Below are 27,361 nucleotides of genomic sequence, written 5' to 3'. Positions count from 1 at the left end.
TGCCAACTATGTGTACACCATGTCTACAGTTAATTACATCCCAAGATCCAGCAAAGGTCAAGATAAGCAATCGTACTGCTAACGTTATGTCATTTATGTCCACAATACATCAACATTATCAGTTCATTTTATCCTGATTCGAACAAAGAACATGACAACACTCCAAACTAGCATATAAGCCCATCACTACTTTTTTTTAAATAGGAGTACTTTATTAACGATCTCTAGCCTAAGTTGTTTATTATTACATTGTAAATTTACAATAGTGTACTCTTTTGAAAAAAAAATTGATTCAGTTGCTATACTGTTGCCCATATCGTAAAATCAAAAATAAAGTTTTTTCTAATATTTTCTTTTTCTTCTTTTACCTTTCCTGTTTTTCATTATGGATAATTATTACCGTGTAGATTTTGTTTGTCAAAATTTGAAGATTAGGATTATGTTTTTATTATTTAAATACATTTTAACATATTTTGTGCCAATTCATGTCATAATACTCGTATCTATTAAAATTAATGGTAAGTAAAATTAATTTCACTAATTTCGTGGTCCGCTTGACCAATTAATATATTACAATTAATTAAGGTTTTTAGTTGAGATAAAAAAGTTAATGGCACGAGCGGGATTTGAACCCATGAAGATCCGAGAGAGAGAAGAGAAAAGCCGAAGATCGTGGGTTCGAATCCCGCTCGTGCCATTAACTTTTTCTCTCAACTAAAAACCTTAATTAATTATAGTAGAATTATTCGCTTGATTTCAAAATTTAGTTAAAAAAAAAAAAATCTGAATGGATGGATCCTTGATAATTTGGTTTGTACTTTACAGATAAGCTGAAGCGTTTTGGCTGCAAGAATTGTGGAAAATGTTACGTCAACAAAGAGAGTCTGAAGAGGCATTTAAGATACGAGTGCGGGAAGGAACCGGCCTTCGTATGTTCCTACTGCCCGTACAAGGCGAAGCATAAAGCAAATCTGAAAAGCCACATTGTATTCAAACACAGCTGAATAACGACAGTGAATATTCGGACCAAAAATTAAGAAGTAAAATTAAATATCTTGAAGATAACATTTATTTTGTAAAAAAATTGTCCTGCATTTTTTTTTTTTTTTTAACCCTGCTTCTGTTTTTGTGAGAAAGAGCGATTTTTGGAGCGAGGATCATGGGGGAAAAGCACTTAAACCAGAAAATGTCACAACATACAGTACATTTTTATATTTTTTATTTTCATTCACAAGATGAGACATGTCATGAGCGAGGCGAGGTGGTCGCAACGATTAAAATGTTGACATTGCAACTCTTCCCAGGTTTGAATCTCAGTGGCTCTGAATTTGAATCCAAAGTACGTCCAATTGGGCTTTTTTCTAATTGAAAAACACTGTAAAAAAAAATTTTTTTTTACATTAAATTATTTGTTACTGTAAATCATTTTGTTGTAAAATTATAATTTATACCTTATGAAATTTTGCCCCAAAATTTACATTATAATTTTAACTTTAAAATAAATCTTTTTGGATTTCAATTAGGTATTATTTTGTATTTTAATGTTTAGTTTAATTTCTATAGGGCAGACTTATTGACTTTCAGTTTTTCCTTACTTTATCAAGTACGACGAAAATGCCTTCAAATCAGCCAGAAAAAATCATGAGGCACATTTTTTTATTTGGTACATGTGATAGGAGATTAGACTAAAAAGTGTGATTGTTCAAATTAATTTAGAATATTTATCGATTAATAAAAGGAAGGTCAGTGGATGCAGTTTGCTCAAAACGTCATCGGATGTAGGGTGGACCAGTTAGTCGTTCCTTTAAAACAACTGAGAATCGGTTACAAGAAGAAATCAAACTGAAGCTTTAATATAAAAAGAAAATCATGATTTAGACAAATTCAGCATATAAAGTAGCAAATATGTTCAGTGAAATGTATTAGATTGCTGTACAGAATTTAAACAAAAATTTAAAGATTTATTTAATTTTTTGTAACCGATAATAAAATTTTGTGAACAATTTCATTTTCACCTATAAAACAAGATGAAAAAGGGTAGATCTTTCTGGGGGTTTATGAAAACGTTCCACTTGCAGATCAACAATCAATGAAAATCCGTCCAAAAAGAAAGTGTGTTGTGACAAGTGCACCAGACAACAAATGTAACGATTTTCTTAAGCACAATTGGCCCAAAAATAGTCGACTATTTAAATGACGATGTTTCTTTTCCAGATAACCAAAGGCCGTTCAGCTGCTTCTGCGGGAAAACTTACGTCAACAAGGAATCTCTTGGGAGACACATCAAGTACGAATGCGGGAAAGAGCCGTCATTCAGCTGCCCTTACTGTTCGCACAAAACAAAGCAAAACAGCAACCTGAAAACCCACATCCTTCTGAAACACGGTCTAAATTAAACACATTAGCCCTGCTATTCCAAATGAATTCTTTTGACAGTCTATTGAAATTATAACTAACATATAAATATAATTTTGGGCTATGTCAATATGTGGATTCATGAAGTCATAGACTTCTTAAGAGGAATTGAAGACTGATTAAATAAAGCATATATTTACTAGTTATTCAGAAATCATGAGATGCAGTCTGGTGTGATGTAGGTTTCAGAAAAACATTTTCTTCGTGCCAACGTTTCGATCTTTTATTGAGATCATCTTCAGGGCTCAAAGTGTTTGTCTTCTGTGTAATTGTGCCATCCTTGCATGTCGTGTTGAGAGTGCCTACATCACACCCGACCGCATCTCACGATATCTGAATAACTATCGATTAACGGTCACTAATCTCTACACATATATTTACTATTAAAAAAAAGTAAGAATAAAAGTTGAATTATTGTAAATAATAATAAATACATATTTATGTATGTCTTCTGTTCACCATAAATACATATTGTAAGATCCTATCAGACTGAGCTCTCTACAAATGACTTCTGACAGAACACTATCCACAGTCGAGATAAAATAATCTATTGTATTTTATTATACATAAAATGTTATGTAGGAGTCAAGCAAAAGGAATTAGCTAATAAGTAATTGTAGTCGAAGACTAAAAAGAAAGTCAGTCGCTCTCAGAGTTTGACATTGCTTTAACAAGTAAAGACGTTTTTCAAACTCTGGGTTATTCTTTACAAACTAACGACCTTAAATCGTACATTTTTGGTGTTAGAAGTGGGATGGCTCGTCCGGTTTAATGTTAACTATATATCCTTAATAATTAATTTATTAGGAAGTCACGATAGCTCAAGTGGTAGAGCAGCTATTAGCTGAAGGTCGTGGGTTCGAATCCCACTTATGACACTGAATTTTTAATCTCAATCAAAACCTTAATTAATTGAAAAGGGCTTTTATTTCACTCCGGCAGAACCTCGAAGATAAAGATGTCTCCCAGGATTAAAAAGAAGATTTCGAGGAAACGAGCAGCCTTTCAAGTTTCAACATTTTAAAATTTCAAGTAGAAGGGTTGGAGGAATTGGAGGCAAGACTTAAATGAAAGCAAGAAAATGACTTCTTTCCTAGAAAGTTATACAGGCAAGACTTTTTTGTGTGTGTAACAATTTATTATTTTATAAAATTTATTTAGTAAAGTTATTTAGAAAAGTAGTGTAATTTTTGTTATTTTTTTAGTTTGTAAAGGTGTTTTTTAATTTTTTAAAAATTTTAGTTTACTTTTTATTTACTGTACAAGGGCAACTGGTAATATTTTATCAATTGATTTTATATTAGTTTTTCATATTCAAATAATTTTATTATTTTAATTTAATTATTATTTCATTGTTTTAGTTGCATTGTTTTTCACAAAATGGCCATACTTAAAATAACTCCAGATGTCCATTCAAGATCGTCAAAACTTTATATTTATTTATTTTTGGAAATAAGGGTGGACTCAGTTAACCGAAAAAAAATCAGATCTGTCTGACCTTATTGCCATCTGCCATGTCCTAAATTCGAACTACCGCAGGACAAAGAATATGTATGATTTTATCAAAACTAGACGACAAAGAAGAAAACGAGAACGACTCAGAAGACGAAGAAGAATTGGAAGATGATTCCCGTGAAGAGGATTTACAGGAACAATGGAAGAACACGTAACAAAACAAAACAGATAAAAACGCAATTTCAGTGGTCAGAAAATGTATTGAAGTTAAAAACGGTGAAGAACGGACATGGAAGAAAACCTTGCATCACAGATCATCTTCAACTCCTTTTCCTCAAAATTACAATACCTTTCAAGATGCCGAAGACCAATTGATGAGAAATCTGACTATTCAATTAAGAGAGGGATATTTGACTTGGCCCAAATTACAAATATTAATTTTTGTAAAGAAAAAAAAGTAATAATAATAAAAGGCGTAGGAAAATATATTTATTCTATAAAAAGCATCAAACTTGGAGGAAGTAAAAATAATTATTGATATAATTTGATGTGAAGACGTCATTCACTAATTACTAGAAGAAAAAGATAAAGAAATATCAATAAATGTGTGTCATCAAGAGAGTAGGAAGGCGTGAAAATATCGAATCCAAGTTATCATCAATTACATCATGGATGTGTCCCAGAAAGATGTAGAAACGCTTACAAACCAATGAATCAAGACGTCAGATTTAGAAGATAAATGCCAAAATATTTAACAATCGATAGCGATTGAAAGAATAAAAGGACTTTTCAACTGTGGTGAATCAGAGCGTAAAACTAAAGATTGCTCTAGTTAAGAATTACAGTTAACGTACAAAACATTTCAGCCAACAAAAGCGGAAAAAACAGTGGTTGTAGCAATGGTGCTCATCACCATTTACCATCATTTACTTGTGCCAATTTCATGAAATATACGGTATACCAAAGTGAATAAAAGTTGAATGAACAAATATTAAGAGTCAGGCAAAAGGAATTAGCCAATAAGTAATTGCTTTTATTTTTATTTTTTAATTATGTATATTGCAGAGAAAGAATCAATTTTTTGATGGTGTCCATCCTGATTTTGTTGTACTTCATAATAAGATAACGGATAAGAAATAAATTGATTGATAAATTCTTGACAGATTATTCGCCAAACCATTAGACCAAAATGTGTCTGATGAATGTCCTATTGTGGAAAAGGCAATTTATTTTCGACCCATCATCTTCAGTCTTGGAGTTTGATATTGGAAAGCTATGCATTTGTGCGTAAAGAAGTAAAGGCGTTTTAAAATTAGCCCTGTGTTATTCTTTACAAAACCAACAACCTCAAATCCTACATGTTAACTTTTTAAAAGGTCTGAAGAGAAAATTGGCAAGAAATAGGGAAAATTATAATATTTTAGTCAAAATTGATGAAATTACGTTACGATTATTCGAATAATAATAATAATAAATTAATTTATTTCATTTCAGAAAGACGTTTCATATGCGTCATTTGCGGTAAAGGGTATGCCCGTAAGGGCCATTTAAACCAACACCTGAAGTACGAGTGTGGGAAAGAGCCTGCGTTCAACTGTGCATTTTGTCCCCACAAGTCGAAACGTGCGACCAACATGAAACGTCACATGATTTGCAGGCACCCCGAGTTTGTGGCGGCCTTCCACCCGGCTCTGATGAAGACGGGCAATTCTGAGACTTTCGTACTTCCCAAACAGGCTGTGGTTACTGAGGAGCTCGAAGCTCCGGGATACAATCGATTCACTAGATGAATAGACTAAAAGCTGTATTATTGTAAATAATAATAAATATATATTTTATATGTTTTCCATTTGCAATAAATACATACGCTAAGATCCTATCGAACCTAGCTTTCCGCCGGGAAACACAATTTTCACAGAGGATTTACAACATTCTGCTCTATCTGTGGATTTCTCTTTATCATATATTACATACAAAAAGTATATTTTTTAAAAAGTCTGAACAGAAAATTAACACAAAACGACTAAACATTTAAACTATGGATTTTTTAAAATATTATTTGAATAATAATAAATTACTTTAATTAATTTCAGAAAGACGATTCACTTGCGACATGTGTGGTAAGAGGTATGTCCGTAAGGCCCATTTAAAACAACACCAAAAGTACGAGTGTGGTAAGGAGCCTGCGTTCAACTGTGCGTTTTGTCCACACAAGTCGAAACGCGCTACCAACATGAAGCGACACGTAATTTGCAGGCATTCTGAGTTGGTGATCAATAGTAGCAACCTTGATCCTTTTATATTTCCCAATCAGGCTGTGATTAACGAGGGACTCGATGCCAGGATGCAATCATACCTGTAGCTGTCGTTTAAAATTTGTATAATTGTAAATAATAAATATACTAAACATATAAATAAATATTGTGAGTCGTATCAATCGAGTTGTCAACTGACAACATTCTTCACCAAGGATTTTCAACATTCTGCTCTATCTGCGGATGTTTTTGGATGGTTATGTGATTTAATATTATATTTTATATGTTAATTTTTATAGTATTAATAGAAAAATAAGGAATGGTAAAATTTCGTTCAAAAATTGTCATTGATGTATTTGTGTGAGCAAGCGGTTCTGGGGTCAAATTCCAGCCAAGTCCTTGAACTTTTATTTGAATTCAATTAAAAAAGTATATGAAATGAATTATTTTTTATTTGACATTTCATGAAATATTCTTGAAATTTCTTTTATAACAATATCAATTATTTTTAAAATAATAAATTACTTTATTTAATTTCAGAAAGGCGCTACCCTTGCACCTCCTGCGGTAAGAGATACGTTCGGAAGGGTCACTTGACCCGACACCGGCGGTACGAGTGTGGCAAAGAGCCCATGTTCCACTGCAAGCTCTGCCCGTACAAGGCGAAGCAGTACTCAAACTTAAAAAGTCACATGGTCTTGAAACATGTTGCACAGTGTGAATAAAAAAAAAAAAAAAAAAAAAATCACGAATAGATCCACTCGTCTTTATGTTCTCAATCTGAAATGGTTTTAAAGAAAAATTATTCTGTATTTCCAGGTAGAAAGCCAATTGAAAAAATAATAGGGAGAGAAAGACGTTTTCACCCATCCAAAGAGTTTATCTCTAATAAAACTTTCTTTTAAAATAAAGAGTATAAAATATGAAAGTGATTATTTATTTCAATTATTCAATCGGATGAATTCTCTGTTTAAATGTGGACCATACCAAGCCATTTATACAAAAATTACCTATGACTATTTTTAAGCTAACTTTTCGTATGTTCATTTCAGGAAAGAGTTTCGCCTGCTTGTCTTGCGGTAACAGGTACTGCCACAAGCACCACTTGCTGAGACACCAGAGGTACGAGTGTGGAAAGGAGCCAACGTTCAAGTGTCCTCTTTGCCCCTACAAAGCGAAGTACAAGGATTCCCTCAGGCGGCACTTGTTTTGCAAGCATTTCTACGCTTGAAAAATTACCATTGCAGTTTTTCTTTAATTATCCATATGTTAATTAAATAAAAATGTTAATAACCGTGATAGTTTAAAATCTGTGATACAATGTATTTGTATTAAAATGATTTTTTATTTCTTATTTTTGCACATTGGTTCGTGTTAGATGTAAGAGAGATCCTTGAGGCAATCTTGCATGATCAATAATTAAAATATCCATTAATTGGTAATTAAAAGTGCTTTTTAATATTAACAGTTCCTAATATTTTATATCGGTACTTCATGAGTCTCCCTGAAACAATTGTCCCATGTTTTGACATCGTTTAATGTTTTGAAAAACAACAAAAATAAATGAGATTATTATTTTATTTCATTTATTTTAGAAGTGCCTTGAAATTCTTTAAGCGTTTTATCTTAAATTTAAAATAGGATTTTTTTCTTTAATAATAATGATAAATATTACTAATTTACTGAAAAATAATAATACAATTTTTATAATTAGATATTATTTTCTTAATGGTAATTGTATTTTGTGCAGATCATTGGAGTAAACCGGTGTGCGAAACCTGCAAGACGGAGTTCAGCCACAAAACCGCCTTAACAAGACACCTGAGGTACAAATGCGGTAAAGAGCCTAACATCGTATGCCAATACTGCCCGTACAGAGCAAGGCGCAGGGACAATTTGAAACGCCATATGATTTTTAAGCATTCCAACATGCTCTGTTCGAGAGGTTTTAGCGATCTTTGAAATACTTCAGTGTAAATTGTACAAAAATATTGTTGTAAGCCTCGCCGGACCGTTATAATTATAACTGTAATCTAATTACTACTGTAATCTTTAAATGTAAAGCAAGAGTAAGTTATTATTTGGACCAAGTAAAAGAGGTGGAAAATCTAGGACGCTTTTCAAAAGAATTTTGTTCGAAGAGAAGCTAGGGGGTAGGAACGAGAGAAGAGAAAACCCTGAAGCTACACGGAGACTCAGAAACTATGGCAGGCTGTAGTGAGTCAGTATTGCAATGATATTCTTTTTGAGAAATCCTCTGGTGTTAGGTGATTAATAAACCATCTTTTTTCCATTATGTATAGATTTTTTATTTTTAAATTATGTATAGAATAATTGTTAACTGTAAAGTCGGTCCGGAAGAGTGCTGAAAGTGATTTGTGTAAATTTGATAATATAGTTCTGTATTATGTTCTTTGTTTTTAAATTCTTATTTCCTTCACAAAAACAAAAGAGTGTAATAAGCTTTAATCCATGCCTTTTACTTCACCATTTCTTTAATTCTTAAGTCACAATTTGTAAATTCACGATACACTGTGTTTCTCCTGTTACAATTTTATATTTCTTCTTTACAGTACAAGCATCCTATGTCCCGTCCTTATAAATTCAATTAAAAGTAATTCTCACAGAATGAGAAAAATTTGTCGTATAATTATTATCACTACTATAAAAGTATCTCTCAACATGAAATAATATATTTTTTTTATTTCAGGGTTCAAGAAATTCAGCTGTGACGTTTGCGGGACCAGGTTCTCATACAAACGTAGTCTGTTGTCTCACTTGAAATATCAATGTGGTAAGCAGCCGCAATTCTTTTGTCGTTATTGCCCTTACAAGGCTAAAGTTAAGGGCAATGTTATACGTCACACGTTTCTAATGCACCAGAACAAACATAAAAATTAAATAAAATTTTAATATGTCCTCTGTAATATCCTCAAAAAACCTTGCCCTTTAATCAAACTAACGGATTTGAATGTTTTCCAAGAAATGTAGTAATGTATGTACTAACCTAACTTATAATTTGTTATTATTATAAAATTATTGTATTATTTTAGTACTTTTCTGTATTATAATATTGGCACATTATTATGTATGACTTAATGCACTATTGTCATTGCAATATGCTGAACACGAAGACAAATAAAATTACAAAATTGAATGATCTGTTGTATTATTATTATTTTTTTGTTTGTTTAAATATGTTTATACTTACTCAAGTAGATTGTGCAGCGGTTACAAATGTAACAAGTGTTTGTCGGTAAAAATCCTGCAGTGTGACATCGCATTTTTGATATAAAAGAATATAAAATGACATCTGACATATCAAAATGATCGAAGGTCAATTTTCAAATTTGATTTTGATTATATTTTTTGTTTAGTTAGTTGATGTTTGAATACTCTAATACTTTTTTTTTTTGTGGGAGATGGGACCAGAAATTCCAGCAGCGACGGAGAGAATCAAACACACGATCAACAGCTCCTTTTTTAAAACATTCCTGATTCGACAAGGGCTTTCATTTATTCCATCACACGAGAATTCACTAAGACTTTTTTGACCAGATGCGCCAAAAAGTGTACAGTGAAAAGCAGAATGATTGAAAATGGGTGTGTGAAGGAACCAATGATAAAAACATTTAAGATTAGTATCTATTTATTAAAATTATATCAACCCAACACTTTTTGACTTCAAGGACTCCATTCTGTCTTGGTAATTGGCCCCTTATTTTGTTATTCATAATTTTTTTTTTTTTTTCAAGTTAAAACTTAACTATTCATAATGTCATTCAGCCACTATTTGTCTATATTATCCTGAAATGATGTTTTCTTATATTTCGACCTCAACAGTTTAACTTATGATTTTTCCTTCTTGAAGGTGGGATAATAGGTCATCTCAAAAAAACCACAAGTTTTTATCCACAATGTTTCGGATTTATTTTATCCTTCTTCAGGTGAGTTAACGCAATGGTTAAGACAGTGGTCGCCAGTCTAGTCAGGTTCAAAATATTAAAACGTTTGTTCGGAGTCTGAAAGACTTAAATATGTACCACACTTGTTCTTTTTTAAAATAAACTGTTATAAAATATTAATGACTGACAACCACTGTTTTAACCATTGCGTTAGCTCACCTGAGGAAGGATTAAAATAAATCTGAAATGTTACGGATAAAAACTAAAACTGGTTTTTTTGAGATGACCTATTATCCCACCTTCAAGAAGGAAAAATCATAAGTTATCCTGAAATAATAACTAAAATTTCTTCTGTTGCCTTCTTTTTTCCATTTCCTGTTTTCAGTTATGGATAATTATTATAATTGAATTTTTTAAGCCAAAACTTGTGTAGTTTTATTTTTTAAATTTAAATGCAACATTTCCATACCTTTTATGCCAAAGGTTATAAAACTTGTATTCAAGAATCATCCACCCTGGGTGTTGGCAGCCTGGGGTCAGACCTCGGTTTTGACCGTACAGCTGCTGAGGTTGGTCTCCAACAGTCATTTTAACTCCCAACTGCAGTACCCAAATTTATTCATACTCTTACCCATTTTTAATTATACTATTCACCCACTTAGGGTGGTGTACTTATTTCCATACTCAATTTTCTGCCATCAGCCTTGTCACACTGTGCATTCACGCTAATAAATAATTCACTCGACACATACTAGACATAAAACTTTAGTAAACCTGTCTAAAAAACATCATTCTTATGATTGGGCAGCAGTCTTACACGCTCTCTATACGGAGCCAAGGATACTCTTCAACTAGGTAGGACACATTAAGCAATCTTTTGTTTATGCCGGCTTTAGCCCTAAATTAAGTGTCCATATAAAAAATATTAGAGCGCTTGATTATGAATTTATTTCTGCTGGTGGAGCAGGCTTGCTGTAGCTGAAACTACCAGATAGTTTGAATATTAAATTATTTCAGTTGTTGTTGCTAGGAAATTGCCACCACTTCCCTTTTTGTAATAGAAATATAACAAATTCGTACATCACAGTGAAGAGAATTTTTAATTTTTTCTGTCATATGGTTTTATGGTAGTTTCTGTGTCATAAAAGAAGCTATTTATTATGCCTTTGGCCCAAAAGTATATGTCGATGTGTCAATTTGGCCTATAATTGGATGAGAATCATGAGAGCTTCTCTGCCCCATAGACAGCTTTTAATCATTTTTTTTAATTGATTTTTTAGCATCAGAGGGCTGGGTTGCAGTGGTTTAAGTCCGGAGTTTGGCACGTTTTGCCAACATGCACCAGTTAAAGATAAGTGAAAATAACATTATTTGTTTTAAAATAAAAAATTAACAATAAAAAGTCTAATCTAGTTTGTAATTTGCAGATAAGCAAAAGCGGTTTGGCTGCGAGGATTGTGGAAAACGTTATGTCAGCAAAGACAGTTTGCAGAGGCATTTAAAGTATGAGTGCGGGAAGGAGCCTACTTATAGTTGCATTTACTGCCCCCAAAAAGCAAGGCGTAAAGACAATATGAGGCGCCATATACTTTCTAAACATTCCGTGTTTTGTTTAAACGAATTTAGCAATACATGATATGTTTAAATGCAACTGTACACGAATGTCAGTGAAAAACTCATTGTACGGAAATTTGTCATGTATGATTAATTTGTAGAATAATTGTTAATCATTTAGCTGGACTGACTTGATTGATTGACAATTATTCCAGGATGCTCAAGATGATTTTTATAAATTCAATAATATAGTTGTCTGTTATATTGTTTGTTTCCTTATTTCCCTCATAAAAACATAAAAGAGCATGAGACCTATACTTTAATTTTTCTTCATGTGCCCCCTTATATCAGCATTTCTTTAACCCTTCTTGGCCATCTCACAATAGGTCTAGTTAGGATTAGCCTGATTCTAATTTAAATTTTCATCTGTTCGCAGAAAAAAGTAGGCCTTTTATGTGCATGAGATGCACGAAAAGGTTCACAAAGAAGGGCAACCTTTGGCGCCATGTTAAGTATGAGTGCGGGAAGGAACCGATGTTTTCCTGCGACTACTGCCCGTACAAAGCCAAGCAGAAAATACACCTCAAACAGCATTTAGCCTGCCGACACTTAAGCATTATTCTCGGAAGGCAATTTTAATTTGTACATAGCGCATTATACTTTATATTTTGTTTATACATCAGTGTTTATTTAAATAATTGATAATAAATAATGCATGAAAAGCTTGATAGAACAATTCTTGGACTTAACTTATATTTGTTTATATTTATAAAATAAATAACTCTGATTTTACATATTTAAAGAACAATTTGTATGTATTGTATGCCTTTAATTGCCCAATCACCGATTATTCAATTTCGATCCCAAATAATCATATTGTTCAAGTCAGGTGCAGATCAAAACATTCTAGAATATTTAATGTGGGAAATTTTTTAATTTAGTGCGTTCTAGGATACTTAAGATATTTTTATGTTGAAAAGAATATTGTAGAAAAACTTGTTACAATACAAAAAAATCTATTTTTCTCACATCATCTAATCTCGCTTTTAAATCATTTCCTACTCATGAAACAACACTCGATTTACAGTTATGCTAATGTGCAGAATTTTTTTTTTAAAGTGGATACGCACTATGGTTAACGATCGTCGGATAAATATTGAAAGTTTAATACTTTGACAACGCTTTCAGATGCAAAGAAGCCACACAGTTGTGTTTTCTGTGGTAAGAGTTTTACAGCAAAGTACAACATGAACCGCCACGTGAAGTACGAGTGCGGGAAAGAGCCTGCGTTCTCCTGTCACCTTTGCACCTACAAGGCTAAGCAGAAATCGAATCTCACTCGTCATGTGGCATCTAAGCATACATAAACCCCAATATCCTAATACTAAAATGTAAAAATAAAAAAATCAAGGTAGACAATATATCATATGTAAAAGAGTAATTTCTTATTTTAATCATTATTTCAGGTTGGAGGATTGTTAACTTGACGAGTCCGGAAAGATTTTTTCTCAAATTTTGTTTTATTCATTTTAAAAAATACAGTTTTTGACAAAAAAAATGTGTTTTATTAATTATTGCCCTTAATCATTTTTTTCATTAACTTTCATTTGGTTTTATTACACTTTTTTATTTAGAATTTTTCACAATTATATTCTCTCATATATTTATAAGTGGACCAAAAATTATGAAAAGGGTTTGACGAGGCAGCTTTCCATTCAGAATTGTCAATGTGAGATGTCAAAATGTGTTTCAGACTGCACTGTTTAGAAAGAATCTCAAAAATGTTTAGGGCAGGTTTCAGAATTATACTTCTTTTTTTTTTAATTAGTTATTTTCCAGTTGAGCGCTCTTCAGTTTCTTACCTTTATCTGGTTGAGGTATTAATTGTTTTTCTTTCCAGGTATAAGGCTGATTGAGTACCCTTGTCCGACCTGCCCGCGCAAGTTCAAGTACAAATCCAACATGACCCGCCACCAGAAATACGAGTGTGGGAAAGAGCCGATGTTCAAATGCCAATTTTGCGCGTACAAGGCCACCTACAAGGGGAGCCTCAAGACGCACATGTTCTCAAAGCATAATGCGACCAAGATGCCGAATTTTTCGATACAATGAAAATATCGAGGCTGTAAATTGTCCAACCTTTGTGCACGGTTTGATCTTCCCTGTTCATAATGATTCTTTTATATTGTTTTGTGATCGATAATCGCACTGATGATTAAACTGCAGGAAAAAACATTAGGAATGTATAATATATCGAGGTAAAACATACTTCTGTCGTGTTTTTAAATCAAATAATTACAAGAAGTATATTAATAAAATTGTAAAGGTACAGGAAAGTAATAATTAATTGACAGACAATTAGTCCATTTAAATTTTTTTCCTTTTACGCAAATTACACAGCTCAATCAACAAGATGTGAGTTGGATTACAAATAATAATAATTAAAAATGGAACAAATTTAAAAGGAAGGCAGACTGCAATTGTGGTATTTTCGCAGGTCAATAAGTAGCGATGGCACATTTACAGGGCTTATCAATCTTAATTGATTTCATAGATTTGACCTAGTTGTAACTTTTCTAGAAATGATAGCGTTTTGTTATGAGTAAGGTCCTTAAAATTTATGTACTCAGAACCCTGTGATATATGATTTTTTTATATTATTTATCTATCAAGAAACCTGCATTATGAATGTTTTTGATTACATACTATGCCATGGTAGTTATAATAAATTAATAAATAATGTATGTTTTATTTTAGTTTAAGTTAATCCACAAAAAATTAACCATTTCAGGCCCATGGGCATGTCCAACCTGTCAGTACAAAAATAAATAAAAGAGCGAGTTGAAGTCTCACTCCATTGAATCAAAGTTGGTAAAGTTTAAAACTTTAATCTAATAATTATTTTTTATATGTGTTAGGAAAAACCAGATATACCTGTATAAATATTATGATTTCACTGTGGTTTGGTTTATATTTTGCGCCGATTCACTAAAAAATATATATATTCTAATGTTTCAGCTCCATATTTCTGTGCTAATTGCAGTAGAAAATTTAAATACACGAGTTCTCAGAAGTGTCATTTGCGGTATGAGTGTGGAAAGGAGCCGAGCTTCGAATGTCCAGCCTGTCCGTACAGAGCTAAGCAAAAGAGCGCGTTTCTAACTTAAAAATAAAGTGCCAAATAGCTCAAACTTGAAATAACACTCGGTCTGCGTTTTCAGACCGATTAATCCTATTGTCCCTATCTGGGATTGAATTAATCGACTAACAAATCATTTATTCATTTCTAGCGTTTTATAACCTTTGTGGCAATTGTGGCCGGAAGTTTAAGCTGGCGAGCTCACTTAGGAGACACCTCGTCTACGAGTGCGGACAGGAACCGCGCTTTGCGTGCCAGCAGTGTCCTTACAGAGCTAAGCAGAAGTCAACGCTCAAGTCACATATCGCACTTCGCCATATGAATGAAAAACTAAGGACGTAGGAGATATTAGGTTTTTCTTTTTAAAATTTAATTGTACTTAGTAACCTGTTGAAGTGTTTTTTGTATCCGTTTATATCAAAATAAAGCCAGATATATTTTTTGGGAACCCTGTTCTGTAAACTACCTGGTTGTTTTGCAAAACATTAATTTATAAATTATTCACCCTTTTGTTCTGTATTTTCCAGGCATTTGTGGACACAAGTGCATCCATGTTGGAAGATTGTTTTCTTAGCAAAATTAACCTAAAATGAGGAGGCAAGCAAAACTCAAACAAAAATAAAATAAGAAAACAAGCCCTCTTGATTCACTTTTATTTATTTTTTTTTTTTTTTTTCAAAAATCGCTTACCATTGAAAGATGTATAAGGGTGAGTAATTGATAATTTGTTTTTGCTATAAACCGCCATTTTCTCAAATTCTTCAATGTACACGGAACATGAAATTCAGAATTTATATCCTATATGGCTCAACATAATTCTTGTTTCTATTGAAATTTTCTTCGCCCCTTAAATAATGTCTATGTTCGCAGAATTCATTCAGAAATATTTTTCCTTTCAGGAATTTGCCATACATGCGGAAGTTGTAAGAAAACGTTCAAACACATCTCCTCGCTTAACAGGCACACGACTTACGAGTGCGGCAAGGAGCCGTGCTTCAGCTGTCCTTACTGTTTCTACAGGACAAAGCGCAAGTCGAGCCTAAAGACGCACATTGCTTTGAAGCATTACAAGGGAAATATGTGATGCTCATAAAAAAATATACATAAATAAAATTTAAAAAAATTAAAAGGTTAACAATTAAATTTATGTAAATCTACAAAACGCAATAGTTTCTGTCATTGCTGCTATTTGGTTTTGATTGATGTTGGATGTTTATTTAATATTCCCCTTTTGTCGATCAATGGCAAAGCTACATTTTCTGTTTTAGTTGTAATAAATAAAAAAATATTTATTATTTTAGGGCATTTGATTCCTGTTGCACCCTTGGAATTTTTCAACTCCCCTCAAATCCACGAAAAGGAAAAATTCCATACTTTCATATAAAAAGAAATATTTCTCTTAAAAATGACAACATTTCTTAGTCTAAGAAGACCCACTGTTTTTCAACAAATATTTAATTACTTCCTTAGTGTGTTTTGGGGCGTTGTATGACAATCAAATGGGCCTATTATACCAATCATTTGTTTTTTCATACTCATTCTCTTCAACACAAATTATACAGAATCAGCCTACACTATATAAAAATATGGCCCCGTTATGTCTGTCTAAATTTTAGTTTTTTTTTACCATTTATATAATTTTATTAAAATGCTTCACTCATTAGTAACTAGAGGAACTTTTTTTCAGGTATTATTTATGCTACATGTAAAAAAAAAAATGAAGGCATAATTTTGAGGAAAAAAGAAACTTCAAATTTCAATCACTAGTAGAAACATGATGTAGGCAAATTAAAAAAAAAAAAAAGTGCATATGTACATACATAATAAACTATTTTGCCTTTAGCATGATTACCTCAATATTTATTTTGACAATATTTGTTGCTTTTGCAACCCAATCTTTTGATTATTCAGAATTCGTGAGATGCAGTCTGGTGTGATGTAGGTTTCAGAAAAACATTTTCTTTGTCGTGCCAACGTTTCGATCTTTATTGAAATCATCTTCAGGGCCTGGGATTTACAAACATTGTTTAAATTTAACAAAAACATGTAGGATGTGGAAAAAAGTGAATATAATATTTTTTATATTCAATCAAAGTATTTTAAATATTTATTCAGATATCGTGAGATGCGGTCGGGTGATCTCACGATATCTGAATAACTATCGATTAACGGTTACTAATCTCTACACATATTTTAAACTTTTTTAATTAAAAAAAAATACGTTTGTAAATCGCAGGCACTGAAGAGGATCTTAATAAAGATCAAAACGTTGGCATGATAAAGAAAATGTTTTTCTGAAACCTACATCACACCAGACCGCATCTCATGATTTCTGTATAATCATCGACTATCAGTCACTAATCAATACACCAAACTTTTGATAAAAATTCTCCTTACAAATCATGATTTTAAGGGAGAAAGAAATGCCGTTGGTAAGAATAAACATAAAAAAGTGAATTAGAAAAAAAATCGAATCGATTAATTAAATAATTTCTCTTCAAAATTTTTAATTTCATGTAAAAATCAATTGGTCTTACATTTTAATTAATGCTCTATAAAGTTTTGCCCCACAATGGACAATACGTTAAACAATGAACTCCATACGAAAAATATGCTTATCAATCATTATTTTTAGAAAAAACAAAAAACAAATGCTAGTTCTGCCCTGTTAAAAAGAAATGTCATATCTATTGTATTGATAGTTTTGAGAATCTGAGCTTTAAAGTTTTTCATGCTAAATGGCCTCAGTTGTAAAGTTTTTGTGGTCTAGGACTTAATTTTTTTTTGTATTTGGATTTGTATAGACTCAAATCTGAACATATATGTACAAACATGTGCTGTTTTTTTAAAAAAAATCTTGAAAGCTTTTTTTATTATAATTTATAACGTATTTATGAGTTCCTTTTTATTTATTTTTTTATTTTTTAAATCAAAAAAGGTTGTTACGTTAAATTTAACTAGCAGATTTGTATAATTACTTACGAAAAAGAAAGTACCTGAAAATTGCTTTTACAAGCATACTTTTTTTTTTAAATAATTCCTTTTAAAATGCAATAGAAATGTAACAAATAACGAAATACACGTTTAAACGAATACCACGGAATTTTCACTTAATTTGTGCGACACTATGCATCTCCCCACTAACTGATATGTTTCACTCAGAAAACGAGTTTTCGTGGTGTAAAACAAGTAGAAAATAACATAAATGGCATGTGTTAATTTTATCTAGTAAGATACAAGCTCTTTTTATTAAGATATGGTAAAATTTCGGAAATATAATTTTTTGACTAGTATTTTCTTCAAAAAGCTTTACCCTTTGTACAATGTGGCAATATTTTAAACTGATATTTTTGATATTTCTAGACTGATTTACATCACTTTTATCATGTTTTTTAATAGCAAATGTATCTAATAATACGATGGTAAAAAAACTGAGTTGAAAAATTTTGAGATAATTATATTACTGGTTGAAAATCGTTAATAAGGCTAGCAACCATACTGAGTTGGCGTTTAGTCCCAAGCACGTTCACTCTTATTTCTATGCACCCCATACAATGAAGATGACAGGCCTCTTAATGTACGCAAAATGTTGAAAAGGAGAACTGATGTATCAGAATGGACGGGGATTATAAGATTACAATTCTATAGACAAAAGTCAGCTTTTTTAAAGAAATATAGAAAAGCATTCAATCACTTAGGTCATTTTGTGCATTGATTTTACGTCCAATGTACACCACATCCCTTATAGGTCCAGGGCTTCAATATTATGTTTGTAAGGCCGTCGGTCCCTAGAATGGACACGCAAACCCATACCCTACCTCTCATGTCACAGGATCATATATTTCATGTTAAAATTGAATTGAGTATATTTCGGTCATGTCTGGATTGTTTAAGAATTCACATAGGTTAGAAACGGTACTGTAAGAATATCAGCAATATTTGTCAGATTATATTTAGTACTTTACTGTTCATATTTCCTACATTCCATGAGCATGTTTTATTGTTGCTGGGGCATCACATGTGCATTTTTGTGGGGCTCATGGTTTATAAAATATCCGTGACTGAGTCTAACCTGTCCTACTCTCATTGGTGTAAGGCAGCTTTTTTTCCCCGGTTAACAATGTTTTATTTCATATTTTGTTGTACTATTCCACTCTTTTTGCTACTGTCTCCAGATATTAATTTTCACAAATGAGTTACGGTCTCTATTCAATACTTTATTACAACCGAACCCCTCTAAATGTGGCAACTTTTCACCACCTTGTCAAATTTTTGTTTCATATAATGTCGCAATGTCCACTTTTAAGAATCATCACAGCTAGTGGACCATGTAATTTTTTTTTATGCTTTTTAATTTACCATCTGATTATATTTAAAATAAATCCCAAGGTAGGCTGCCCGTACCAAAACAGCTTTGAGTCACTTATACTCATATTTATGTATGTACCTTCAATTTTAAACTAAGACCTATAAAAAAAAAAAAAATAACGTAGGCTTAAATTTTAAACTAAGACCTATTGACAAAAACAATCAGTGTGAATTTCATGGGCTAATGCCAGCTTTGACTATACAGTAGATCTACCATTACACAATGCAAAAAACACTTTTGACTACCAAAATCACTCATTTTTTTAGCCAAACGAAAAATTTCGTTGTCTTTACAAATACAATGTAATAACATTTTTATTTGATTAAAATGTTAATGAAATCATAATATTGTGGCTATTCACATGAAAGCTCTGATGTATTTTTTTTTTTTTATGTTTAGGGATACCACTTGGTTCTGCCATAAGGGTGATTCATAATTTTTTTAATTAGTTAAACCTGCTTTACCAGTGAATACAAGGACAAAAACCCAAATATAAATAAAAGTGCAGTCGTCATCAGAGGGTAATGTAATTTATGATTTAAGGATTAAGCTGTACCATAAACTTTTTAACAAAAGCCTATCACCATACACTTTTGTTAGCACTGATTTGTTAAGTCTGCATAGTTGTTTTACATGTGTATAAATACGATTTTATTTTATTTTAGACATTTTTCTGGAAAGCAGCCTATGTGATCCAAGAGGTATAATTTCTTTCTCTTCAAATTTCCAATCAAAGTAATCCATTATCTTAATAATTATTTGCATCTATGTAATAGACAACTACAACAGGTGCTCCGGACTGGGAAGAACTGATCCAAAAGGTAAATGTTTTATACTACACGTTTAACCGTCACTGCCTGTTTTAAAAATTTGCAGCTAGAAAAGACAGGATCAAGAGAAAAATGCGTACGTGTAAGAAAATCAAAATTTTCACTCGGGAAATCTTGAGGAACAGGAGGCTGCGGTACTACCAAGTGTACACAGATTCTGAAGATGAAGTGTGATTTTTTAAAAAGTCAAATTATCTATTAAAAAAAACTGACTGTCAACAACTAAGAAGATCCTCCTAAATTGCTATCTCTTTATATTATTTTTTTCTTTTTAAATAAACTTGGCAACTTTTAATAATATAATTTTTCATTATTTCATGGCCTTTTTCAGATGTCCACTACAGAAGAAATCAATAGAAATAGGACAGATCTTAAAACCATATTGCAAAAAACTTGCCTTACCATCAAACAATACAAAAAAATTCTTGTTCTGTTTTAAGAACCCTGAATACAATTTTTTCCTCAAACCAGTGCACTTCAAAAGCAATACAAAAAGAGGATTTGGATGAATGTCTCCTATTTAAAACAATCACTCAATAGGCATCCAGTTCAAATATCAAAATAATACAATTAATTAAGGTTTTTAGATGAGATAAAAAGGTCAATGGCACGAGCGGGATTCGAACCCTCGATCTTCGGCTAGATACGCCGCTGCTCTACCACTTGAGCTATCGTCACTTCGATCCACTCTGACACCGACCTCCTATCTCAACCCCATCTCGTGGGTTCGAATCCCGCTCGTGCCATCGACTTTTTTATCTCAACTAAAAACCTCAATTAATTGTAATATATTAATTGGTCAAGCAGACCACGAAATTAGTGAATTTATCAAAATAATTATTTGATGATTGGTGTTATGGCATTTAATGACAAACATATTTTTTGGATATTCAAGCGTTCTTTCAGATAAATCCGTTACTTTGCATGGCAATCTACAGTTGTATGAAAAACCACATCAGTACCAATTTCCCAGAGCAGCTTTTGGTTTGGATCCTAGCCAGCTACGTTTTACAACTTTTCAAAACTGAGACAATCATTATTTTGGATGCACTGCATACTCAACAGCACAATGGCAGTTACATTACTAGAGGGAAATCAAACCATTACTTCTTAAACCAACACTAATCCAAACAATTAAAGTTAATTTATAGTTCTAACCAAGGTTTGGCATCCGATATGTCTAAAAACCAGTCAAATTTGCATAACCCTTTAGCCATCACAAGCCGATATTGGGCATGGTGTGCAGTTTCCTCAAATTAACTTAATATTAAACTATCAGTATTGGGACACAAAACTACAACCATTTTTGCCTTCATTGCGATGCAAAATTTGCAATTAGATATGGTATGCTCATTATCCTCAAAAAGCCTGAAGACCTCTTTGACGAACAACACATTGTGGCGTTGGACTACCAGAGCATGCCAAAAAAATCAGATAAATTTATTAGAAAATATAAATCGCCGAAAAACAATTATAAAAACTCCATAGCTATGTTTCAAGGTTATGTAGATCTGGTCAATTCAGGTAGATTGAATAGTTTTGAGTAACAAGTATGATACTTTATACGTAGGTAGGTGCAAAAGCACTGGAACCAAATGGCCCATAGGAAAATGCACTCAACCTTCCAGGATGAAATCAATTCGATTTGAACTAAGGTACAAAAGGAAGGATGCCAAGTCAAACAAGCGTCAAAGCACCAAGCTCAGACATCATTAGCTCCAATTTTGGGCTGAACCGCACCAAAAACAGCTCTCTGGGGGGAATCACACTAGATTCTTGTTAAAAAGTCAAAGCACTTGGCTCAAACTTCTTTGGCTCCAATTTTGGGCTGAACTGCACCAAAACCTGAGCTATTCTGTGGGGGAGTTGGCAAAGGGATTCATACTATAAATCGACAAAAAGAACCATGTAGAAAGCACCTTACGCTTTTACCATTTTTAGTCACATATTAGACTTGGTTAACAGTGGTCGATAAAACAGAATCGGCTTGGCAGTATAAACATCTGGGCATTAATTCCAGATCTATTTAGGACGCCATTCCCCCAGTTTGGAAACTGTCGAACAACCAGTTCTGACATGCCAAACTTGTAGCAAGTCAATCAGACCAAAACATAATTACTAGTTTTCTGGTGTGCCAGGTTGCTTCATACCCCACATTGTAGGGGATTTTTTTGTTTATGGAGGGAGAATTACTTTCCTATCAAGCAATTATTACTAGCTTAAGCGTCACTTACTCTGAACTCTTAAATAACAGGCACGCGTCACTTACTCTGAACTCTTAAACAACAGGAACTAACTGATTTTACATGTTTCATATACCAATCGCCTATTACAAAATTTTTGGCCAATGAAGCAAATTCCCACAAACTTATGAATTTGCATAAGGTTGAATAACCGTATACCATCAAAATATTGAGGATCACACAAAACATGAATATCCAAGATTTTGTATCTCAACTTTCCTATTCTCAACTACGATATATAACCATAATACTCATTTCTATTAACATTGCTCATTCCAGACTGAACAATTTTTTAGCAGTAAAAGGAATTTAGTAAACTAAGACAAGAAAAATCTAATACTTCAACCTTAACAGATTTTTTTTATCAACCAGCCATTTAAAAATTTAAATTTTAGCCAGGTCCAAGTTATTTAATTAGTAAACAAAGACCAGAAAAGAAAAATCTAATAATAGTTTTACCTTAACTGATTTTTTTTTATCAACCAGTCATTTAAAAATTTAAATTGATACCGGAAAGATTTTTTTTTAAATGAGAAAAATTAATTACAAATTAGTTTATATACTATTTTAAATTATCACTTACCTCATTACTGCTTCTCAGCTTATTGAGCACGTAAACGTGCTTTTTTCAGGTAATAAAAAACACAATCTAAATCTTTTTATTGAAAAGTACAAAATTCCGAAAAGAAATGCCCTACCGGGCTTTACGTCGGATCCTTTTTTTCTCTTTTCATGTAAAATGATTGTACCATTATACTCACGTCCTTCCTACTTTTTTTTTTCTTCTTTTCCATTTCACTTTGCACTGACTCTAATTTATTATTTTGTCCCACCCATCCAGATACAAAAATAAATACTGAGAAATGTCCGGCATTTCTATCTTTACCATCATAACCATCATCAAGACAAACCAAACAAATTTGACATGACAAATACAAAAAATAAATCCACATGTAAAAGCTAACTTTCAGACATTTTAACCATTTGTATTAATTGTAATTCTTAGAAAAGAGAATAACTCTTGAAAAAGAACTGAAAATCAGCTTTTTGAAAAAATATAAATGAATAAATATAATAATTTTTATACTCACTTTAAATTTTTGGGGATCCAAATTATTACCTTTACCATACATACATAACATAAAATATAGGCTGCGCACAAACGCTTTCACGCTTGGCGTTACCTTTAAAAACATATATATCTTTAAAACTAGGTTTGAACTTTCACATTTGATTTACCTGCGGCTTTTTTTAAAATTAAATTTAAAATATAATGAATGTGGAAGTTCATAATTCAACAAGCTTAATTACTTCATTTGTGATGTTGCAAAGGTTCAACCGCGTGCAAAATAAATTTGGGATGTGAATACAGTTTGGATAAATAAAAATAGAAGGGTGGTGGGAGAAGATAGTATGTGTTAAAGTGTAAATGACTTATATGTGAGTATGACTCAAGCCCAAATGATGGTACGAAGCTGAGACACAGGATTCCGAGTGAACAGACGGACCATTTCTTCAAATTCATACCACCAAAGACAAAAAGCCAAACTGACACAACATATTTTTATATAAGCCATTGGAAAAGCTAACAAGAAAGTAATAAAGAAGTAAAAATAAAATTAAACGATTAAATTAAAAGAATTTACTTGAACGCTTGAAAAAAGACCATTTTGCAACATCACGGTTGATTTACTTATTGTCTAATAAGAATGGCAAGAAAATCGCATGCCTACCTTGTGGGTTTGATTGATTATTTATCGCTTCTGTCGCAGCCATAAAAACCTCATCCTGTCCGGTTCGATCGCCTCCCATCATTTGCCAATTCGAAAAATCAGCTGGAAAAATAAAAATCATATTTAATTTTGAGAACTTGTACAAGCATTACTTTTTATTGAGTTGAAAATTTACGTGGATGAGAAACTTACGTTGACTAGAAGATCCTCCTTGTGCCATTCCGTAAGACGTTCCAGGTTTAGACATATCAGACATATCATTGTAGTCGTCATCATCGTCAAGTGTCAGGTCCTCGATATCTTCGTTCGTTTCTTCCATATACTCAGTCTTGGGTTGAATCATTGGTGTGTCCATCGGTTCCTGTTTCTTGACGGTAAGAAGCCTAGGTTCGCCGGGTGTGGAAGTCCGTATGTCAGCCTGGGTCGCTTGCGGGGGAGCGGCGGGGGTCGGGAGAGGTGTGGCCGGTAAGGCCGGGATATCACAAGAGTTATCTGCGGAGACATCGTCAGTCGAAGGTCTTCTCGGCCTCCTCCTTCTTCTCGTTGAAGGAGAGATCGAGCCTTCCCTGAGCGGTGCATTTCCGACTAGTGGGCTCTCCGGTGCGACGTCGGACATTCCAGTTTTTCGCCCGGGCCCTTTCTTGGCAGGAGGTTCATCTCCTGTCCCTCCCCCTCCACCTTTATCTGCTAAACCTTTTATTTGAAGTGCTGTCGCAGTGCTTATGAATGATGCTAAATGGTCCTGGTGGATATTTACTTCTCCTCTGTACATATAATCTAACATTGCTTTGAGTTCTATAAATTTTACATCTTTCAAGAAGATAATAGGGTGTTTATCCTCCTGCACACACAACATCGACTGAAAAAAAAAGAAACACCCCATTAGTCAAATTACACAAGCAAAAAAATATTAAAAAACAGTTTTCGCTGACAATTATTTTTACAATTTGTACGAAACAATCCACATTGACATGGACTAGTTATTTATAAAAAGGACATTGTCATAATTCATGCCAGTGTTTTAATAAAACAAAAATGTCTTTTAAGAGGCTCACCTCAAAGCATGGGCTGCAGGCCGACAGGACAACTTTGTGTGCTTTAAGAAGTTGTCCTTCTGCGCACAAGGTACAGTCTATAAGTGTTTCCGATTCCAGAAGGTGCTCGAAGACCGAGACAAGCGTACTCTGGTGGTTATTCCACCTCAGGCAAAAATGTTCACTCATAATAACTATCTTTTTAAAAATATAACAGTCTGAAACAAAAAGAAGAAAAATTCGTTAAAATCAAATTCAGAGGGGAAACTGTACACTTAAAACAAAGATTCTTACTAATACTAATTATTTTAAATTCTGACTTATGCGGGTTTCGTTAACATAAACATTTAAAACTAGTTACTTGTGAAAATATACAAGCTCTGAATTTTACTTTTAGGTTTACTACATAATTATTAAAGAAAATCGACTGATATTAACAGTTAGTATTTTAAGGCTAGTAATAATTTGTGTCGACCAGAATTTTATTTTTAAAGGTTATAAAAACCTTTAAAACTCACTTAAGATCATGCTTCTCCGTTAAAAAAATAAATAAATGAAAAACCGTCGTTTTTATATTTTTAAAAATTAAATGGATGATCGAAAAAGTAAAAACACTTAAATTGAACTTTTAAGGCCAATCAACAGTTGGCTTTAAAAGCTGTTTATTCTTAAATCAACAGAATAATATCTATTTATGCTTTAAAGTTTACATCAACAGACTTCCTATTTTGAATTTCCTTTATTTTTATTTAATTTATTAATACACAATAAAGAGACTTACAATTTAATTCCCTAGTTTCGTGGTCCCCTTGACCAATTAATATCTTTCAATTATACATAAAACATACAATATAATACGTACGAACGTTAAGGAATTGGAAAAAAAAACAACGGGACCATTATTTTACGGTAAATTATCAACGGGAATTCCAGTTAAAAATTAAAATTGTCAATTGCGTATTGGAAAAACGTTGAACTTGATGAAAATGACGTGGCCGTAGCGGACATGCGTGCCTGGCGTCCAACATGGCGTACGGCGTCGGCACGCAAGGTACAAACGCTACGGACGCGAGGTTAGACCGCACCCAAGCAGCCATGTTGGACCTTACACTCAACTTGAGCCTTTTTTTTATTCCAATTTACAATAAAACCGAAAACCCGTTTTTTAAAAATATAAACGTAAAAAATTGTTAATAGTAAAAACGTAAAATTAAAAATAAAACGTAAAAACTATGTGTATATTTATAGAAATTAGTTTGGGTGTATTATTGCCCTAGAGAGAATGCTTTTTTTAAAAGCTTTTCTGAGATTGTGTTGTAATAGTTACCTTAAAATTCAATGGAACCAAGTTGGTTGTTTCTCCTAGTGAAGAGGGAGAGATTCTGACGACGACCCGTTCGCCGGGGCTTGCGTGTCAACAGGGGCGCATGCGCGCACGGCAAGTCGAGCACAGTTTTAATCTTTTCACCGGTCTAAAAAACACTTTAAAGTCCGTTTTATTCTTTTAAAAGCCTTAAAATGCGTTTTTCCTTCGTTTAAAAATCAAACCTGGACTCCAGCGTGTTTTATTTCGTTGTAAAAGGCGAAAAGCCGGCCGGCACGGCGAGGTACAGCGCTCGTCAAAACAAACGGCACTCGTATGGATTTTTGAGAGTCAATTCAACATCTTTCGATATTTTTACACGATAGAAATTACACTTTTTAAACTGTTTTAACCTTTTTAAAAAATCTCTTTTAATTTTTAATTAAACCATATGATCAGGAGAAATTGTTTACAAAGGATGAATTAATAGTGATTATTGTTTAAAAGCTTTTTGTAAAACAAAACAACAAAAATTAAATACCCGAAATATAATAAAAACCCTTCTGTGGTAAACAGAAAAATAATTTCATTATAAACAAAACTAAATTAAAACAATTGCACATAAAATTAAAAATTAAATTAAATTTTTTTTTTAAACTCCAAGAAATACACGGAAAAAATTCCCTCGAAAATGTCCTAAAAAAACATACATATTCAAAAATATATTTTTCAATAAATCCATATATTAAAAATGGCCCAAAACAGCAAAATTATATAAAATGTAAAACCAGCACGTATGGTTCGGTTTGATGGTTCAGCCGGTAAGATGGCGGTGCCGGCTTGGCCGCGTCCCAACGTTCCCTATATTACGGTCCCAATTCCGTCTTTTCCGTTCATTTCGAGCTGAATGCATGTGTACCGTAATTTTTTTTTTTTTTTTGTTAATTTTTTTAGTGTTAATTTTTGCTTTAAAAGCATTAAAGCCTTTGTGTTTTGTTTTGTCGAATAAATACACGATATTCACTGGAAAGTCCTGTTTGCGTACATTTGTGTGTTTAAACCGCAAAATCTATTGTCGATTCCCAGTGTTTCTGTACCGTTTAAAAGAATTTAATATATATTCCCC

General features: G+C 32.7%; 1 protein-coding gene and 1 long non-coding RNA gene across 2 annotated transcripts; one reads left to right on the top strand and one right to left on the bottom strand.

Annotated features, from left to right (window-relative positions):
* Nucleotides 1-1,346: 1,346 nt before the first annotated feature.
* On the bottom strand, nt 1,347-26,362 carry LOC106667445 (longitudinals lacking protein, isoforms H/M/V-like). Its single transcript, XM_014395402.2, has 5 exons — nt 26,260-26,362; nt 24,954-25,150; nt 24,091-24,757; nt 23,899-24,000; nt 1,347-1,375 (listed from the first exon to the last, which is right to left on the bottom strand). Exons 2-5 carry the CDS (start codon nt 25,119-25,121, stop codon nt 1,362-1,364), a joined length of 951 nt encoding a protein of 316 aa, XP_014250888.2. The 5' UTR covers nt 25,122-25,150; nt 26,260-26,362; the 3' UTR covers nt 1,347-1,361.
* Nucleotides 17,626-20,502, top strand: LOC106667452. Its single transcript, XR_002909868.1, has 3 exons — nt 17,626-19,613; nt 19,758-19,793; nt 19,869-20,502. It is a non-coding gene; the product is annotated as an uncharacterized LOC106667452 (long non-coding RNA).
* Nucleotides 26,363-27,361: the final 999 nt, after the last annotated feature.

This window comes from Cimex lectularius, unplaced genomic scaffold (assembly GCF_000648675.2).
Source record: "Cimex lectularius strain Harlan isolate CLEC.00 unplaced genomic scaffold, Clec_2.1 scaffold10, whole genome shotgun sequence".
In the NCBI taxonomy this organism is placed as follows: domain Eukaryota; kingdom Metazoa; phylum Arthropoda; class Insecta; order Hemiptera; family Cimicidae; genus Cimex; species Cimex lectularius.
Note: the sequence above shows the minus strand (reverse complement) of the source record. Positions and strands in the feature narration are given on the sequence as shown.

Bases quoted from the DNA above. Each gene is read 5' to 3' on its own strand.
- LOC106667445 (XM_014395402.2), bottom strand. From the start codon at position 25,121: ATGAGTGAACATTTTTGCCTGAGGTGGAATAACCACCAGAGTACGCTT. The intron at 24,758-24,953 runs GTGAGCCTCTTA...TTTTTTTTTCAG, and splicing joins CCTGCAGCCCATGCTTTGAG to TCGATGTTGTGTGTGCAGGA. The intron at 24,001-24,090 runs GTAAGTTTCTCA...TTATTTTTCCAG, and splicing joins AGGAGGATCTTCTAGTCAAC to CTGATTTTTCGAATTGGCAA.